The 19256-nt window shown below is 38.9% G+C and overlaps 1 protein-coding gene and 1 long non-coding RNA gene across 4 annotated transcripts in view; one reads left to right on the forward strand and one right to left on the reverse strand.

Annotated features, from left to right (window-relative positions):
• The window catches only part of LOC127946723 (serine/threonine-protein kinase BRSK2-like), a 189650-nt gene that overhangs the window by 18731 nt on the left and 151663 nt on the right, over positions 1-19256 (reverse strand). For all 3 annotated transcript variants that reach the window (XM_052543452.1, XM_052543451.1, XM_052543453.1), the window contains exons 9-13: positions 18661-18692; positions 17155-17319; positions 16786-16883; positions 16495-16645; positions 9344-9404 (exon numbers count right to left, since the gene is read on the reverse strand). In XM_052543452.1, coding sequence (XP_052399412.1) covers positions 9344-9404; positions 16495-16645; positions 16786-16883; positions 17155-17319; positions 18661-18692 — 507 coding nt within the window. The remainder of the gene's footprint in view (positions 1-9343; positions 9405-16494; positions 16646-16785; positions 16884-17154; positions 17320-18660; positions 18693-19256) is intronic.
• Positions 143-8375, forward strand: LOC127946724 (uncharacterized). Its single transcript, XR_008151152.1, has 2 exons — positions 143-303; positions 7357-8375. It is a non-coding gene; the product is annotated as an uncharacterized LOC127946724 (long non-coding RNA).

Raw genomic sequence — 19256 nt, forward strand, 5'->3', positions numbered from 1 at the left:
CCACAACACTCAGCTTCAAACCAAGATTATTATCTTTAGATAAAAATAAAACTTAATGAAATATATGAAACAATGAAAAAATAAAAATGAGCTCAGTGTTATTGTAATTGACTAAAACCATAATTATATTTGTGTAGGGGATTTAAATTTTTCTAATATGTGGAGACTTTTATTTTGATGTTTGTCGTGGGCGCCGCCATTTTGTAGGTTTTGACGAGTTGCGCGGAGAGAGCGAGAGAGCGGAGAAGAGCAGCGGTGAGCTGAAATTGAATGTTGATCTCGGGTAGTCAATCGCGGGAAAAAGTCCCGTTTAGACTCGCGACATATATAAGAGCTGCATGACGTTGCCTCTGAGTCTTCGTGTATATGAACAAGTTTAACGAAGTAAGCGTTAAAATGAGTTTTCTGCCGTGTTCATGCATGAAGCTGGACAAAAGGCCTGTTAGTTTCATTAAGTCTCAGTCACGTAGGAGTTAAACAGTCTCGTGTTTTCTTTGCTTCAAACAGTTTTTGTTTCATTTGTTCAAACGAACTTGAAACAGTGATTGCTGTTACTGATCGTGTGAATTAAGGTTCGCTGAGTCATCGGATAGGGTCGTGCGTTGTTTGTCTTCTCATTGTGCCTCCATCAGCTGGGATTGCGGCCTCGTTGAATCAAGCTGCCGTCGTCAGGATCGCGAGGACAATCGCTGAGGGTTAGTGAGTGAAGAAACAGTACCCTGCCATCCATTGGACATCTTTCAGCACCTCATTCATGAACCAAGAGTGGTGATAAAAATTATTTTCCTCTTTTCCTTCTGAAAACTGGTAAGCAAACTGCCATTTTCTGTAAGTGAGTCATCTGAACTGTGAAATCATACAGATATTTTGATGGAACTGTGATCAGTGAATTTTCCTGCGAAGGGATTCATAGTCTTTCTTTTGTGTACATAACTGAACTTTTTGGGACTGTGAACTCCATATATGGATAGAGTATAACTTTTCACCTTTTTTTTCCTGGATTTTTGAATTGGATCTTGGATTTTTGAGCCGGATTGAAGTGAACTTCAAAGTGTACTTTGTTTGAAAGGTTGAGTTAACTGTGAAACGTTTTGTTTAAGGTTACTTACAATAAGTGACACTGATTCTTACTTTCCTCAGATTGAACTGTAACTGACACAAATCTGTTGATTTTTCATCTCTATTATTTTCCACATTTCTTTTATTTCACTTTGATTTGTTTACACTTGAAATTGTTTTGTAAACTTTGTGAAAACAAGGAAAACGTAATCATTTAAAATCTTGCAGTACAAATAAATGTAAAATTTGTTTGTTAACTGAAAACTGTTTATGCTAATTTTGAGTCACTTATACTAAGGAGTGGGGGCGTCTTACCTATCCTGTTAGATTCAGGGGAGGGCGGGTTTTGCAGTTAACTAGGTTTACCTCCTGAGTTTTCTACATACACACACTTCAGGTGGCTGCCGTGTATTGAGTAAATCCTGAAGCCCACCTCGCTGATTCTTGAGCATTACACATTGCAACACGATAGACACTACATACAACTAGTCTAACAGTTGTACAAAGACTAAAAGCATTGGGTGGGGGGACTAGGATCCTGTTGCTCACTCAGTCATCCTTAGTATAGTGCTGAATATTTCCCCCACAAGGCGGTGGCATATTCCCCTCCGCCACATATTGGCGTCACGAACAGGATCAATTCCTGGTTCCTGATTCAGTGTAAGTTCATGGTCCTAGAGCCGACACTATGGCTGAACTGGATGAGTTAAAGAAACAGTTTGAAGAGATGCAAAGGCGTTTCGGTGAGCAGACATGCATGTTAGAGCAAGCCAGAGCCGAACAGAGAGAGGCGCTTTCCCTCGCTAAAACTGTTATTGAACAACAGGCTGCCGCTCAGAGAGCACCATCTACTGTTTACATCCCTAGGGATCGTAAGCTTCCAGAGTTCACCGGATGTCGTTCCAAGCCTGGTGAGTTGAGTATAGAAGAATGGATAAGTTCAATGAAGTCCGCCTTCAAGGTGATGAAAATTCCTGAAGAAGACAGAATTGAGTTTGTTAAGCAGTATTTAAAAGATGAGGCTAAGATGACAGTCAAGATCACACTCAAAGGAAAGGAGAAGTCAGTGGATGAGATTTTCGATGCTTTGGATCAGACTTATGGGGACAAACTTCCCATTGGCAGCAGACTGAAAGAGTTTTATGACCGCAAACAAATGCCTGGAGAAACAATCCGTTCTTATGCTTATGACTTGCAGGAGAAGCTAAGTATCATCCAGAGTCGAGAGCCGTCTAGAGTTCCTGATGCTGATGGAGTTTTGAAGGAACAGCTTGTGTTGGGCCTGAAAGACGATTCGCTACGGCGTGAAATGAAGAGGAGAGTTAAAACTGAGAAGGACCTGACATTCATCCAGCTTATGCAGGAAGCTATTACTTGGTCTGAAGAAGAGGAGGTGCAGGTTCCAAGCAATCCGAGAACGAGTACTCGTCCACGTGGTGTCGTTCATGCTACCACTGCAACAGAGAGCTCTTCAGCCCCTCTCACCCTGGAGTCACTCCATGAAGCCATTCAACAGATAGCTGCCCGACAAGAAGAACTGTTTCAGATGGTAAACAGCAAAGAAAAATTGAAACCTGCAGTGAAGGAAAACAAAGCAAAAAGTGCACCTTTGAAAGATAGTGAAGGAAGGTACATCTGCTATACGTGTGGTAAGCCAGGGCACACAAGCCGACGTTGTCTTCAGAGCAGAGAAAACTCTAGTAGAGTGCAACCTAACACAGCAGAGATAGAAAAGACAGCTGACAGAGACACTTCAGTGCTAGAGAGTCCAGGTCCATCCGTTATAAGAAGTCATACTGCAGACTGTGATACAGAGAACGTTTCCAAGTCACTTTGTGAAAGTGCTTTTGGTGATTGTATAACCATTGAGGTGAAAATTGCGGGAATCAGAACAATCTGTCTCTTGGACACAGGGTCAGAAGTGACTACTATCACCGAGTCACATTTTAAGAATCACTTTGGAGAAGTTGTTCTGTCGTCTGCCAACTGGGTCCGACTTACAGCAGCAAATGGCCTAGACATTCCCATCATTGGATGTCTGGAAGCAGACATAGAGTGTTTTGGGAAGACGTTGCATGAAAAGTGCGTGTTTGTGATCAAAGAGAGCGATTCTAATGGGACAGAATTGAAAGGATTGCCTGGCATTATTGGGATGAATGTGTTGAGTGAAGTTAATGATCTATTCATGACTACTAAAGACATGAAGAAGATGGACAGGTATAGCCATGGTTTTAGGGAGGCAAAAGTCCAGCGAGTTTTAGCTAACATAAAGATGCAGACTGAGGCACTGAGTTGTGGTGACAAGATTGGCTTTGTGAAGGTTGCTGGGAAGCAATCAGTAACTATTCCACCATTCAGTGAACGTGTTTTAGAAGGCCGCTGCAGGATACCACCAAAAGTGAGCTGTCAAGTGTTGGTTGAGGCCTCGTCAAATGTCAGTTTGCCTAAGAGTGTTCTGATTGCTAATGTGCTTGCTAAGACTGCCAATGGTAAAGTTCCAGTCAGAGTGTTAAATTCTAGTGAAAAGCCTGTAAAGCTCCCACCACGATGTAGGATCGCAGCACTGTCCAAGCCCCAGGAAGTTGTGCCAAGGGTGCTCGTCGAGTTTGAGGAAAAAGAGAATGCTTTGCATGTTAGAGCTGTGCAGCAACATAAGGTGAAGGCAGAGATAAGCACTTCAGAACAGCTGCCAGTTCCAGTGCAAATTAATCTAGAGAACCTCACAGAAACACAACGTTGCAAACTCCAAACCTTATTGGCTAAGCACAGTGATGTGTTTTCAAAGAACGATTGTGACTTCGGTTATACAACTACTGTCACACATAGTGTTCCAACAGGAGATGCTCCTCCCATTAAGCAAAGACATCGCAGAATCCCACCTCAGGTTTTTCAGGAAGTGAAAAAACATGTTCAAGATTTAGTATCTCAAGGTATTCTCAGAGAAAGCTGTAGCCCATGGGCATCTCCAGCTGTGATTGTGATCAAGAAGGATGGCAGCGTACGCTTTTGCTGTGATTACAGAAGGTTGAATAAAGTGACCTGCAAAGATGCTTATCCTCTCCCTCGTGTGGAGGAATCGTTGGATGCCTTGGGAAATGCACAGCTGTTCTCCACACTTGATCTTACCTCCGGGTATTTCCAAGTAGCGATGAGTGAGGAGGATAGAACAAAGACGGCGGTCACCACTCCCTTTGGACTGTTTGAATGGACCAGGATGCCATTTGGACTTTGCAATGCACCTGCAACATTCCAGCGTCTGATGGGGGTGGTGCTCGGTGATCTAACGTTTGACATACTGCTCATCTACCTTGATGACATCATTGTTTTTTCGAAAGACTTCGAAACCCATTGTCAAAGACTGGAAATAGTATTCAATCGATTGAGACAGCATGGTTTGAAACTGAAACCCAGCAAGTGTTTCCTTTTGAAACCCGAAGTGAAATTCTTGGGTCACCTTATTTCTTCCCAGGGAATAAAGGTGGATGGAGAGAAAACTCAGGTTTTGGAATCCTGGCCTGCACCAACGAATGTCAGAGAGTTAAGACAGATCCTTGGATTCATGAGTTACTACAGGAGGTTTGTTCCTGGTTTTGCTCAGTTAGCCCGGCCCCTTCATGCCCTGGTTGGTAAAGGAGGGAAAGAGAAAATCATTGAACCCCTTAACTGGACAACAGAATGTCAAACTGCATTTGACAAACTCAAGCAGTGTTTAATGTCTCCGCCAGTTCTCGCGTACCCAGATTTCAGTCAGTCTTTTGTACTCACAACTGATGGAAGCCTGCATGGTCTTGGAGCTGTGTTAAGTCAACGACAAGGAGGGGTTGAGCGTGTGATTGCGTATGCAAGTCGGGGTCTTCGTGGATCAGAAAAGAATGATAGAAATTACAGTGCTTTCAAGCTAGAGCTACTTGCCTTGAAATGGGCTGTAACTGAAAAGTTCAAAGAATACCTGATCTACTCCAAGTTCTCTGTGATAACTGATCACAACCCTTTGCGCTACTTGGCGACCGCTAATTTAGGAGCTGTTGAACAACGGTGGATAGCTCAGTTGTCAGAATTTGATTTTGAAGTCTACTACAAACCAGGACGGCAAAACACAAATGCCGATGTGTTATCACGGATTCCATCCAGTGAGGAGCCTGAGCAAGAGGACTCTGCTAAAGACTTCATTAGGATGAATTCAGATGAAGTGCGTGCATGTTTATGGCCAGTTGCCAACAAGCATCAGATAGTACAAGCATCGGTTCAGGTATCAGTGACAAGGAAAGTCCCCGGATATAGCTGGAGTGATATAGAAGAGCAACAAAAGATCGACCCTCATATAGCTCCTATATACCGTGCTGTACTAACCAACAAGAACCTGAGTCCAGTTGAGCAACGCAATATGGATGTTGAGTTAAAAAAGCTTTCTAGACAATTCACACGACTCAAGCTTAAAAAAGGAGTGATGTTCCGTTCCATCTTTGATCCCCGGGACGGAGAAGAAATTTGTCAATTAGTGGTTCCAGAACCCTTGCGTTACAAAGTGTACGAGAGTCAGCATGATCATTGTGGCCATTTTGGAGAAAGAAGCACGCTGGAGCGCATGAGGCGGAGCTATTACTGGCCGACAATGAGTAAGGATATTCAAAACTGGATTCAGGAATGCAAGAGATGTGCCCTTGCTAAAGACGTTTTTCCTAAAATACGAGCCCCAATGACATGTACTAATGTATCTGCCCCGCTGGAAGTCCTTGCTATGGATTATACAGTCTTGGAGGAATCTTTGGGAGGATATGAAAATGTCCTCGTCCTAACTGACATGTTTACTCGTTTCACGGTAGCAGTGCCAACCAGAAATCAGACCGCTCATACCACTGCAAAAGCCCTTGTGCAGCATTGGTTTGTCCACTACGGCTGTCCTGCACGACTACATTCCGACCAAGGTCGATGTTTTGAAGCAAATGTCATCAAAGAACTGTGTAAAGTCTATGGAATCGGAAAGAGTCGCACCACTCCGTATCATCCACAGGGTAACTCCCAGTGCGAAAGATTTAATAGAACCATGCATGATATGCTAAGGACGTTACCCCCGGAAAAGAAAAGGAATTGGAAACAGTATCTGCCCGAGTTGGCGATGGCATACAATAGCCGAATCCACACTTCAACTGGCTATTCGCCATTCTATTTAATGTTTGGGAGGGATGCCAGAATGCCGATGGATATCCTTAATGGGAGAGACTTGGAGGACAGTAGAGCTGACAATCTTGATGATTGGGTGAAAAACCATCATGATAGATTAAAGACCGCTGTTGAAGTAGCCAACTCAGCAGCACAGGAAGCTTCAAGGCGAAGAAAAAGAGCTTATGATCGGAAATCGCATGCCGCACTTATGAGACCTGGTGACCGTGTTCTGTTACGGAATCATTCACATAGGGGAAGGAATAAGATACAAGACCATTGGGAACCCTTGCCTTACACTGTAGTGAAACAGAATCACGCAGACACTCCAGTTTACACCATTCGCCCAGAGAAAGGGGGCCCATGTAAAGTTGTACATAGGGATCAACTCAAGCCTTGCACTTTTCAGTCATCACTACCACCTTGCACATCTAGACGTGAATCTAGAGCACACATAGGTCAGGCACACACTGATTCAGAAGATTCTGATGTTCTTCCAGTCCCTGTTGTTACATTTGCACCCGCTACACTCACAGACACACAAGGTAGAAGGGCAGGTGGGGATGAATCAGAGATAGGTATCAGGGACCATGTCGATGAAATGTCAGCTGATGATTCAGTAGAACAGTCTGTACTTGAGTCTATGAGTTCAGGTGGCTCCGAAGCTGAAAGTGAAAATGAAAGTATTACTGAACCTAGACGTTCACAGCGTTTGAACAGAGGTACTTTACCCGTTAGGTATAGGACTGACTATGTCTTGAAATAAGCTTATGTCAACCTGAAGGTTTGTATGTTTCTTTTAATATGAAGGTTTTTCAATCTTGCTAATTGAAAGTGTTTAATTGCTGTACTTGATGTTTTCTTGTGTGGAAAGAATATTTACCTGCTATTCTCTGTCATTTATTTTTCAGGACTGAGTTGCTGAATGGAAGTCCGGTGGCATGGCAGGGTTTAGCAGGGGGGAATGTAGGGGATTTAAATTTTTCTAATATGTGGAGACTTTTATTTTGATGTTTGTCGTGGGCGCCGCCATTTTGTAGGTTTTGACGAGTTGCGCGGAGAGAGCGAGAGAGCGGAGAAGAGCAGCGGTGAGCTGAAATTGAATGTTGATCTCGGGTAGTCAATCGCGGGAAAAAGTCCCGTTTAGACTCGCGACATATATAAGAGCTGCATGACGTTGCCTCTGAGTCTTCGTGTATATGAACAAGTTTAACGAAGTAAGCGTTAAAATGAGTTTTCTGCCGTGTTCATGCATGAAGCTGGACAAAAGGCCTGTTAGTTTCATTAAGTCTCAGTCACGTAGGAGTTAAACAGTCTCGTGTTTTCTTTGCTTCAAACAGTTTTTGTTTCATTTGTTCAAACGAACTTGAAACAGTGATTGCTGTTACTGATCGTGTGAATTAAGGTTCGCTGAGTCATCGGATAGGGTCGTGCGTTGTTTGTCTTCTCATTGTGCCTCCATCAGCTGGGATTGCGGCCTCGTTGAATCAAGCTGCCGTCGTCAGGATCGCGAGGACAATCGCTGAGGGTTAGTGAGTGAAGAAACAGTACCCTGCCATCCATTGGACATCTTTCAGCACCTCATTCATGAACCAAGAGTGGTGATAAAAATTATTTTCCTCTTTTCCTTCTGAAAACTGGTAAGCAAACTGCCATTTTCTGTAAGTGAGTCATCTGAACTGTGAAATCATACAGATATTTTGATGGAACTGTGATCAGTGAATTTTCCTGCGAAGGGATTCATAGTCTTTCTTTTGTGTACATAACTGAACTTTTTGGGACTGTGAACTCCATATATGGATAGAGTATAACTTTTCACCTTTTTTTTCCTGGATTTTTGAATTGGATCTTGGATTTTTGAGCCGGATTGAAGTGAACTTCAAAGTGTACTTTGTTTGAAAGGTTGAGTTAACTGTGAAACGTTTTGTTTAAGGTTACTTACAATAAGTGACACTGATTCTTACTTTCCTCAGATTGAACTGTAACTGACACAAATCTGTTGATTTTTCATCTCTATTATTTTCCACATTTCTTTTATTTCACTTTGATTTGTTTACACTTGAAATTGTTTTGTAAACTTTGTGAAAACAAGGAAAACGTAATCATTTAAAATCTTGCAGTACAAATAAATGTAAAATTTGTTTGTTAACTGAAAACTGTTTATGCTAATTTTGAGTCACTTATACTAAGGAGTGGGGGCGTCTTACCTATCCTGTTAGATTCAGGGGAGGGCGGGTTTTGCAGTTAACTAGGTTTACCTCCTGAGTTTTCTACATACACACACTTCAGGTGGCTGCCGTGTATTGAGTAAATCCTGAAGCCCACCTCGCTGATTCTTGAGCATTACACATTGCAACACGATAGACACTACATACAACTAGTCTAACAGTTGTACAAAGACTAAAAGCATTGGGTGGGGGGACTAGGATCCTGTTGCTCACTCAGTCATCCTTAGTATAGTGCTGAATATTTCCCCCACAAGGCGGTGGCATATTCCCCTCCGCCACATTTGCTAGCTGCCAAAGCTATATTTCTCATTTCCATGTAGATTAACTTACATTACTTAAATAACAAACTAAAACTGAAGTAATAAATAATGAAAAAATTGACATTTTTTAAAATAACAAAAATGACAAAAACACAAAATTATAAGAACATAGAAAAAAAAAATGAATTCTAAATATTAAAAAAGCATCTATAATGGCATCTAAATAATAATAAAACAACTTTTTGTCTGTTTCAGCTAGTTGCCAAAGCAACATTTTTCATTTTTGTTTAAAGCTAAAGTTCTAAAATTAGTAAAACTAAATAAACGTAATAAATAATGCAAAAACTACATAGACAATGACTAATAAAAAAAAAAATTAACAAAAAACTATATAATATAATTATAATAGTATATCAGTGATACTAAAATAAAACTGCTCCAAACATCCTATGTTCTTTGCATTATGAGCTCTTTGCTTATTCATATCATGTATCTCACTAATCAGAGTTGTGTAGTCCGTACTATGTCCTACAGACACAATGGCATGCGATATGATTGGCATGAAGGTGATTGAGCAGATGCGTGCTGATTGGTGGAGAGAGAGAAGTGGGCGTGCTGGGGGCGGAGTTTACTCACCCGTGGGCTGCTGAGAGGGCTGGTGGAGAGACCAGAGGACGCGCCACTGATGGACCGTGACCTGTGAGGACACAGACCACAAAACACACGGTCAGACGCCGCTTACAGCTGAGAGAGGACAGAAGGGGAAAATGTGTGAGTGCTGAGGTACACACTCAACTCTAGAAACAAAAAATCTGAGATTAGATAAGATCAAGCTTTATTTGTCAGTTTACTGATTTTTTTTTTTTTCAAAGGAGCATAGTTTCAGCTAAAAATCTTCATTACTTTTTTAGAAAAAAGTGACCTATGTCTTGGATGTTTAAAGATAAATATGATTTAATATAGATATGATTTTATTCTGGAGATCTGCAGGGGTGAGCTCATGCTTACTAATATACGCAGTGTATACAGTGTATGCAATGCATAAATTGCTAAACATATATTTAGACTTTAAAGATATTAGCTGGTGACTAATTAGAGCATTACAATCTTTGTTAATGGATAAATCATCATTATAAAAGACATAATATGAGGTACATAACTAAATGATTATTCAAATGAATCAGACATTTAAATAAACTGCTTGGCTAAAATTAATTAGGATGGCCTTCTGTTAACATAACATGATTTTTGACCAAAATCAACCATATAAAAAAAACAGTTGTCTCGCTCATGTACTTTCCATTTCAAAAAACTCGCTCCTTCCCACATGTTCCAGCACATGGATCCAACTTGTGAAAATTACATTTCAAAGTCTCTTTTTAGTCTGACACACACTGATCTCAAATCTTTTAAGGTCGATAAACAGCACAAAAACACAAATGATGCAACCGAAAGTCTATTTCTGAGGTCTCTTCTAGTTCAAAAAGCACTGTTTTTAGTAGGTAGCTAATAAACAAAAACATAACAATACAAAACAACACAAAACCAATGACACAAAACAAAAATAAAAGATAAAACAAAAATATATACACAAGACAAAACAAAAACAAAAAAACAGATACAAAAAACTAAACAAAAACCATGATGAAACAAAACAAACAAAGAGACGAGACAAAACTAAAAACACAAAGCAAAAACAAAACAAAACAAAAAACTAAGAAAAACAAAACTAAATTCTATATTCATAATGTCAAAAACAGTTATAATATAATGAGGTTTGGCAACAAACAATCTAGCATCATTCTTTTTTAAATTGTATTGTTGCACAATTTGCACTAATTCACATTATTATTATAATTTTGTGTGTATTCAGTGTATATTTGCATACAGTGTGTATAGTGTGCAGTGAGCAGCAGCTGATATCTGACTGAACACAGTCAGAACGAGACTCGTCTTTCTTCAGATATGCAGCTGCTTCCTTCTGAAAGGCAATCATTGTGAAATCCTCAGGTGTCGTATGCGTCAGTCTCAGGTCAATTCCCCATTTCAATCCTGCCATCAGATACGTCTGGCCATTTGAGTGGGAATGAAAGGAGTGTAATGAAATCCAGTTTTGAGATGAATTGGAGGAATGAGACCTGCTTTGTTATGATACAGTGGAAGGTGAGGGTTCAAAGTTTATGAGGAAAATGGGAGTGAAGAGAATGAGAGCGAAGGCTAAAATAAATATATTTGGGCTTTATTCACAGTCTGAGGAGTGAGGCTTGAAGATAGATGGCACAACATCGGTATGTGTACCAGTCATAGGTATTTAAATGTAAAATATGTATTTTAAAATTCTTGCTTTTACTATTAAAATATTTTTAAGGGAAATGCTAAGCAGGTGTAGCATTAAAGGGTTAGTTCACCCAATAATCAAAATTATGTCATTAATAACTCACCCTCATGTCGTTCCAAACCTGTGAGACCTTTTATCTTCAGAACTCAGTTTAAGATATTTTAGATTTAGTCCGAGAGCTCTCAGTCCCTCCATTGAAGCTGTGTGTACGGTCTACTGTCCATGTTCAGAAAGGTAAGAAAAACATCATCAAAGTAGTCCATGTGACATCAGAGGGTCAGTTAGAATATTTTGAAGCATCGAAAATACATTTTGGTCCAAAAATAGCAAAACTTACGACTTTATTCAGCATTGTCTTCTCTTCCGGGTCTCTTGTGAGAGAGAGTTCAAAACAAAGCAGTTTGTGATATCCGGTTCGCGAACGAATCATTCGATGTAACCGGTTCTTTTTGAACCAGTTCACCAAATTGAACTGAATCGTTTTAAACGGTTCGCATCTCTAATATGCATTAAACCACAAATGACTTAAACTGTTGACTTTTTTAATGTGGCTGACACTCCCTCTGAGTTCACACAAACCAATATCCCGGAGTAATTCATTTACTCAAACAGTACACTGACTGAACTGCTGTGAAGAGAGAACTGAAGATGAACACCGAGCAGAGCCAGATAATGAACAATTATGTGACGAATGGGGCGGGGCAGAGAGACGTGGGAACAGGAGCGAGGCCGGTGGAGTGATTGGAAATGAGCAACACCTGCTCAACCCACCGGTCTCGAGTCCCACAGAGGAGATGGAGGGATATAAAAACAGAGCGACGACAGTGAAGGACAAGAGAAGGCCAAGCCTGGGCTTCAGTTTGTGTTTGCTTTTTATTTGTGCGCGTCAGTCATCCGTTAGGGGCTGACGTGCTGTTTTGTCTTTATTTTGTAATTAAAGTTTATATTTGATTGTCCGCCAGTTCCCGCCTCCTTCTTCCTGTGATCATAGTAATGGAGTTTAACCGTTACAAATAGATTGACTCATTCTCGAGTCAAGAACCGGTTGCATCGGTGTTCGGATCACCAGTGGTTCTTTCGGACAGTTCGATTCAATAAACCAGTTGAAGAAAACGGTTCACCGGTTCTTTTGCGCTCAACGTAATGACGTCATTTGCGATGATTGCCCTTGATTCAAGCCTTTGGTTTACCCGCACCCATAACACTAGCACAGAATCAGTTCAGAATCAATCACCAAAAGAATCAGTTCAGTTCAGACGCTCTGTGTGTCGGTTTGCTTCACGCTGAATCACACATGCGCAGTATCATCAGCTCCTCGGTTCACGAATCGGACGCGTCTGACAGAAACGGTTCTTGACTCGAGAACGAGTCAGTCTTTCGTTTGTTATCTGGCTCGGCTCTGTGTTCATCTTCAGTTCTCTCTTCACAGCAGTTCAGTCAGTCTACTGTTTGAGTCAATGAATTACTCCAGGATATTGGTTTGTTTGAACTCAGATGTACACACAGTTTCAATGGAGGGACTGAGAGCTCTCGGACTAAATCTAAAATACTCTGTTCTAAAGATAAATGGAGGTCTCACACGTTTTGAACGACATGAGTTATTAATGACATCATTTTGAATATTGGGTGAACTAACCCTTTAAGTACTGTATGAAATGCTACAAATAATATATTTTCAGCCTGATTTTATGAAAAGAATCAGAAAAAAAAGTTATTTTATTTTTTATTCATTTAAAAAGATAAGTTTTGAGCAGCAGACATAGCATAACCGTTTAGCTTTATGCTAGGCTAAATAGCTTTTCTAACCTTTTTTTTTCTTCTAGCAATTAACATGCAGATTATATTTTATTTTGAATTCAATGCGAGAATTTTTAAAAAAATAAAAAGCCAGATCAGTTTTTTATTGTTAACTAAAACGAAACCTAAAAATATTAAAAATGACTTTTTGGCAAAAATTGTAAACATTTAAATATTAGAAATTAATATAAAAACTTAAACTCAATAAAAATAAAAATAAATAAAATTCATTTTTAAATAGAAACAATAAAAATCTATAACAATGTGACAGAAACACATAACAAAATTACTAAAACTTAAGTTAGTATAAGATTAAATTAATGAAAATATAAAAATAAATATATACAAAAATATAAAATATAAAAATAAAATCTGGTTCAAATTAATAAACATTATATTTTATAAATAATCCTGCAATAACACAGCATCAGATCATAAAATCAGTTTCATGCAGGGGCGTAGATTACGCGGGGGACGCGGGGGACATGTTCCCCCCACTTTTAGTATCACGGAAATTCGTCCCCCGCACTTTTTCGGGCAAGTGTGTTCATATAGAGGTTTTCAAGAGCTGGTGTGGATAAATATAGATTTCATTTCAAAGAGACAGGATAGTCTGCGCATGACCTGATATTTTTTTCGGACCGAGAAGGCGAAATGAACATCACGGAGCGCTAAACTCTCATGCAGTGTGTGTTTCATTCATTCTCAAAGCCAGAGGGCGCTCTAGCGCTGATAGTCATAACAGGAAACTCCTAATATGGACAACAGCGTCCAGCTATGGCTGTATGTAAACAGTTTGTTTTCGGTTTTGTTTTTTTTTCAAGTCCAAAAAAACTCCAGCAAGTGATAAATAAAGTATATGAACAATGCAGTGCTAATTGACATAGCATTTATTACAGTATAGAAACAATTCTGCCTTATTTTGTGATAACAATTGTTTGTAGTATATAAACAAATCATTATTATTTGTTATTGTCCAGCAGTTATAGATTTCTAAGCCAAAAAAAAAGAACAAAGAAAAGCTAGAAATTAGAGAAAAATAAGTTGCCTTTATCTACTACCAGTCAACAGTTTTTGAACAGTATAATCTTTTTTTTAAAAAAAAAAAGAAAAAAAAAATCTTAGTATGATAATGTTGAAAACAGCTGAGTAGAATCTTTTCAGGTTTCTTTGCTAAATAGACAGTTCAGAAGAGCAGCATTTATCTGAAATAGAAATTATGTCTTTATCATCACTTTTGATCAATTGCTAAATAAAAGTATAAATTTGTATAATTTATTTAACAAAAAAAAAAACAAATATATATACTGGCTAAGCTTTTGAATGATATGGTGTATAATGTTGCAAAAGCTTTTTATTTCACATAAATGCTGATCTGTGGATCTTTCTGTTCATCAAAGAATGCTGAAGAAAATTTACTCATCTGTTTTAAATATTGATAATCAGCATGTTAAGAATGATTTCTGATTAATGTGACACTGAAGACTGGAGGAATGATGCTGAAAATTCACCTTTGATCACAGGAATACATTACATTTAAAATATAGTGAGATAGAAAACAGTTATTTTAAATGGTATAAATATTTCACAATATTACTGCTTTTGATGTACTTTGGATCAAATAAAGGCAGACTTGGTGAGCAGAAGAGACTTCTTTCAAAACATTAAAAATCTTACTGTTAAAAACTGTTGACTATTAGGTTATACAGATTATAGAAATGTTATATTGTAATGAAATTACACACACACACAGACATATGTGTGTGTGTGCGTGTGTGTGTGTGTGTGTGTGTGTGTGTGTGTGCGTGTGTGTGTGTGTGTGTGATTTCTGTCCCCCTCACTTCTGAAAAGATGGCTACGCCCCTGGTTTCATGTGAAGTGCTTCAATTACTAAAAAACTGAAATATAAACAAATGACTAAATAGAAATATTAAGAAAAGAAAAAAAATACCAATGTGATAAAAATATAAAACTAATAAAACTTAAATGAAATGGAAAAATATTGAAGATACTGAAAAGGCTAATTCAAAGTATATATAGTATATAACTAATACATTTTGAAAAACTGTCATATAATAATCAGGTTCTTATAACATCACATCTGATAATAGTGTAAAGATTTACTGCAAAATATTTTCTATTGTTTACCAGTTAAAATCTAAACAATAAATAAATAAAATAAACGTACCTTAGAGGTTACACTGCATGAGATAATAAGGCTCAGAATATGTTTTATGTTTCATATTAATGTGTTATTAATGCTTTTTCAGTTGTTTATCACTTAAAAAAAAAAAAAAAAAAAAAAAAGAAGTGCGTGTCTCAGTCATTACATTTTGTGAGATTCATGAAGTTTAAACCCCAAACTCACGGATCGTAAACTGAAGCAGCCCTACAGTGTGCTCAAATCATCTGAACTAAATCCTTCTTTTAGCTTATTACTGCATCAGAAGCAGGTCAGAAAGAGGGTCTCGCTGGAAAGCTCTGGACAGGAAAAACATCTCTGCATCTCTGATGACCACAGCTCTGTGAACTATCTGGAGGTCAGAGGTCGGTTGGTATCGTTCCCCTTTGGCCTTTGCTTTGCGTTTGGATTCAGAGATATCCGAGCTTTTACAGAACGAGCTCTTACTGCAGCGGGAGACAAAGCCGTCTCTGAACACTGAACTAACGGCTAGGAAGAATAAGAAAGATTTCTTCTCACAGGGGAGGTAAGAGCTTTTTTCAGTGGTGTTGGTTACCAAAAAAGTTTTTACTTCAGATAGCTTTTTGGAAATTAAGCCCTAAATTTGAAGCACCATGTGAAAAATGGAGTTTAAAAAGTGAAAAAATGAGTGAACGGCGAATGACAGGAATAATCACTCAAGCCTCACAGCGGCGCTTCTCAAACCTAACGCAATGACAAACAGCCGGAGGGGCTGAAACATTCCTCAGCTGTGGACTCAACAACACAAGCTTTGATTTCTCTGTGTTTGAGCACTGAGTAACACACGAGAACCCCTGAGCCGCAACATGTTGAATTATTGATCATTCATTTAGGAGAGCTAGATATAAAGATGTCTGCTCTTGTGATTTAAAAAAAAAAAGTCTCTTCTGCTCTCTAGGACTGCCTTTATTTGATCAAAAATACAGTAACAACATAAATATTATGTAATTCTATTACAATTTCAAAGAACTGTTTTCTATTTGAAATTAATTTTAATTAATAATGGTTCTTATTATTATAACATTAAAAACAGCATTTGCTGCTCTGTATGTATGTATCTATCTATCTATCTATCTATCTATCTATCTATCTATCTATCTATATATATATATATATATATATAGATATATTTCTTTTTCCTTTTTTGTGTGTGTGTGTTTTATTTCGGTAAGAATTCTTTGTTGAATATATTTTGTCAAAATAAAACATTTATTAAAAATAGAAATCTTTTGTAACGTTATAGAAGTCAACCATCTACCTATCTATTTTGACGGTGTTTTAGTGCAAAAAAAAAAAAAAACAATTCTAAGATTACTAGAAATCCCAGGTATGGCTTGATGAGAATAAGAGACAGTGTAAGTTATCAGAAGTCTGATCATGAATGCTGACGGATGGATGGAAGCAGTGTGTGTGTGTGTGTGTGTGTGTGTGTGTGTGTGTGTTCTGCACCTCTGTCCGTGTTGTGTCATGTCGATGGCTCGTCGTGCAGGTACAGGTGAACCTCCATCCGTAACGCTCAGCACCTCCATAGACTTCCTCTCCGGCCTCCTCTTCCCGTGTCTGTTCAGCATGGGTGAGTCGACGCGCTTCCGCGGCGGATCTGCACACACACACACACACATTTTTAGTTTTATTTAAAAATGAACTAATTAAATTTAAATAAAGTCAATGAAAAATTCTACATGCATACGCAATACACAATAAAAATTTTTCTCATTATTTCGAGTGATTGTTATATACCTATATCGTTGCGAGGAGGGAGGTTCTGGTCTTCATGGCTGGGGTATCTCTCCTTTCGATCCAACAGAAGGAAATAGATCATCTTCTCCTGATTCTCACTGATGAGACAGAGGACGGGAAACAGCCGCTTACCAAAAATGTAAATAAGCAACTTAAATCAAATAAAATTGCTGAATTTCCCTGTGATCAATAAGATATAGAGATAAAACGAACAATATCAGTTGTTGTAGATTTTAGACGGTGGAGAAGAGGTTAAGTCATTTCATTTGACATACATCATCTTTAACTCTAAACATCGTTAGTGTGGGAAAACAGATTTCAAATGCTCAAGTCTGAGATGAGGTGTGCAGGTGTGCTCGTGACCCTCACTCGTCCGACAGCAGGTCCTTCATCAGCTTGTTCTTGTCCCGGAAGCAGCCCAGCGAGTGCATGCTCTCCAGGACGTCCGGGTCGATGTCGTCGGCCGACGGGACGCTGCGGATCGCCACCTTCCTGAGCACCGGCTGCTCCGGCTCCGGCTCGTTCTTCCCTCCCCTGAGGACCGAGAGGCCAGTCAGTGACACGGACACATCCAACAACACTAATTCATGTTAAAGGTGCTGTAGGGAACTTTTGTAAAAAAATATTTTTTACATATTTATTAAGCCTGTCATTATGTCCTGACAGTAGAATATGAGACAGATAATCTGTGAATAAATCAAGCTCCTCTGGTTCCTCCCAGTGGTCCCATTGCCATTTGTAGAAAGTCATGCGCTCCCGGTAAAAAACAACCAATCAGAGCTGCGGTCCGTAACTTTGTTCGTGTTCAAAATGTAGAAAAATGAACATAATAAGCGAGTACACCATGAATCCATTTTCCAAACCGTGTTTTTAGCTTGTCCTGAATCACTAGGGTGCACCTATAATAAGTGTTTATATTCGGACTATTTTAGATTGCTTCGGGGATACCACGGCGGAGTAACCCAGTACCTTTGTGATTCTTCATAGACATAAACAGAGAGAAGTAGTTCCGGCTACGATGTTCTTCCGCAAGACGCAAGCAGTTCTGTTTATTAACCTCTAGAGCGTCAAAAGTTCCCTACCGCAGCTTTAATTACTGTATTTAATAAATTGGTAATTCTTTACAGTGTTAATAAATGTATGTAATACCAAATACACATTCACTAATGAACATCACTATAAACTGAGTTCACATACAGTAGCTGAAAGGGAACGTCATTTCAAAGGCTTTTTAATGACAAACCATTTTGTCCTTAGAATAACGCGCGCTAATTAATTGTGCACATACATCCCAACACATAATCTACATTCAGATGTGAACCGAAACACACATTCAGCATGTGCTTGGTTTCTGAGACGCGTCGGATCATAATTAATAAAGCCAGACAAGCATTTGAGATCCTAACATCTACAGCTAGTTCTGACCCTGAATCTGTGACATGTGTCTTCATAACCTTCCTTCTCAGATCCTCTCCAAATATTTGCTGTCTCCATCTGTTAGAAAAGATGGTGGCTTATACGAGGGCAGCTAAAAACATAAGTATTCTGCTTAAAAGCGCCGGCGGCGTGTCTGCCATGTCTTTGACCCCAGAGAGGCCGAGGCTGGAGCGTGTTGGGATGACCTTCGCCTGCTGTCTCTCTCTCTCTGGAGGAAGCCAGACGCCGTGGAGCAGCACATCACTGCAGGGCATGAGCAAATGTGTCCTTGCTGCTGACATGTGGGGTCTGTGCCATTTATCATTCGCTGTGTAACGCTGCATCTCTGAGACAGAAGCACATTTGATCCCGTCTATCTGTCCCTAAAGCCCAGCCCGCTGTTTCTGTGTCACAACGATTGTTTTCTGCCCCCCAGAATCATGGGAGTTCAGTACTTACATGTACCAGGTGTGCTTCTGGATCAGCTCTAACTGTAAGAGACACACAGAGAGAGACGGTTAGAGTCACTGCAGAAAAACATTCAGAGAAAGAGGTCTGGTCTACAGTACGCCGAGTCTGAATTGATCACTCAATCGTTCAGTTTGCAGCTCTAATTTCAAGCAAATGTGAAAATAATCTTCAAATAAAAACAAAATTGGAAAAGCAAGACCTTAATGATTTTGCATGCTATGACACACACACACACACACACACACACACACACACACACACACACACAAACTATAATCTGGTAATTATTATTACTATATTAGGACCAGCAATTGAAAATTGTAATTAATTAATTTTATATATATATTATTTTATGTTAATATAATAATATATGTTATTTGTTAAATACTTTTCTTAAATATGTATTTTTGTTTAATACTAATTTAGAACTATTAATTATGAGGAAAAACATGTAACATTTACCCTGGTTTTTATGTAAAATTCATATTAAATAAAATTCCATAAGTTTTTTATTATTATAATTTTAATATGATCAAATAATTAGCACTGTCAATTTAAAATGGAAATTTTGTGTGTCAAATTAT

Source organism: Carassius gibelio, chromosome A25 (assembly GCF_023724105.1).
Source record: "Carassius gibelio isolate Cgi1373 ecotype wild population from Czech Republic chromosome A25, carGib1.2-hapl.c, whole genome shotgun sequence".
Classification (NCBI taxonomy): domain Eukaryota; kingdom Metazoa; phylum Chordata; class Actinopteri; order Cypriniformes; family Cyprinidae; genus Carassius; species Carassius gibelio.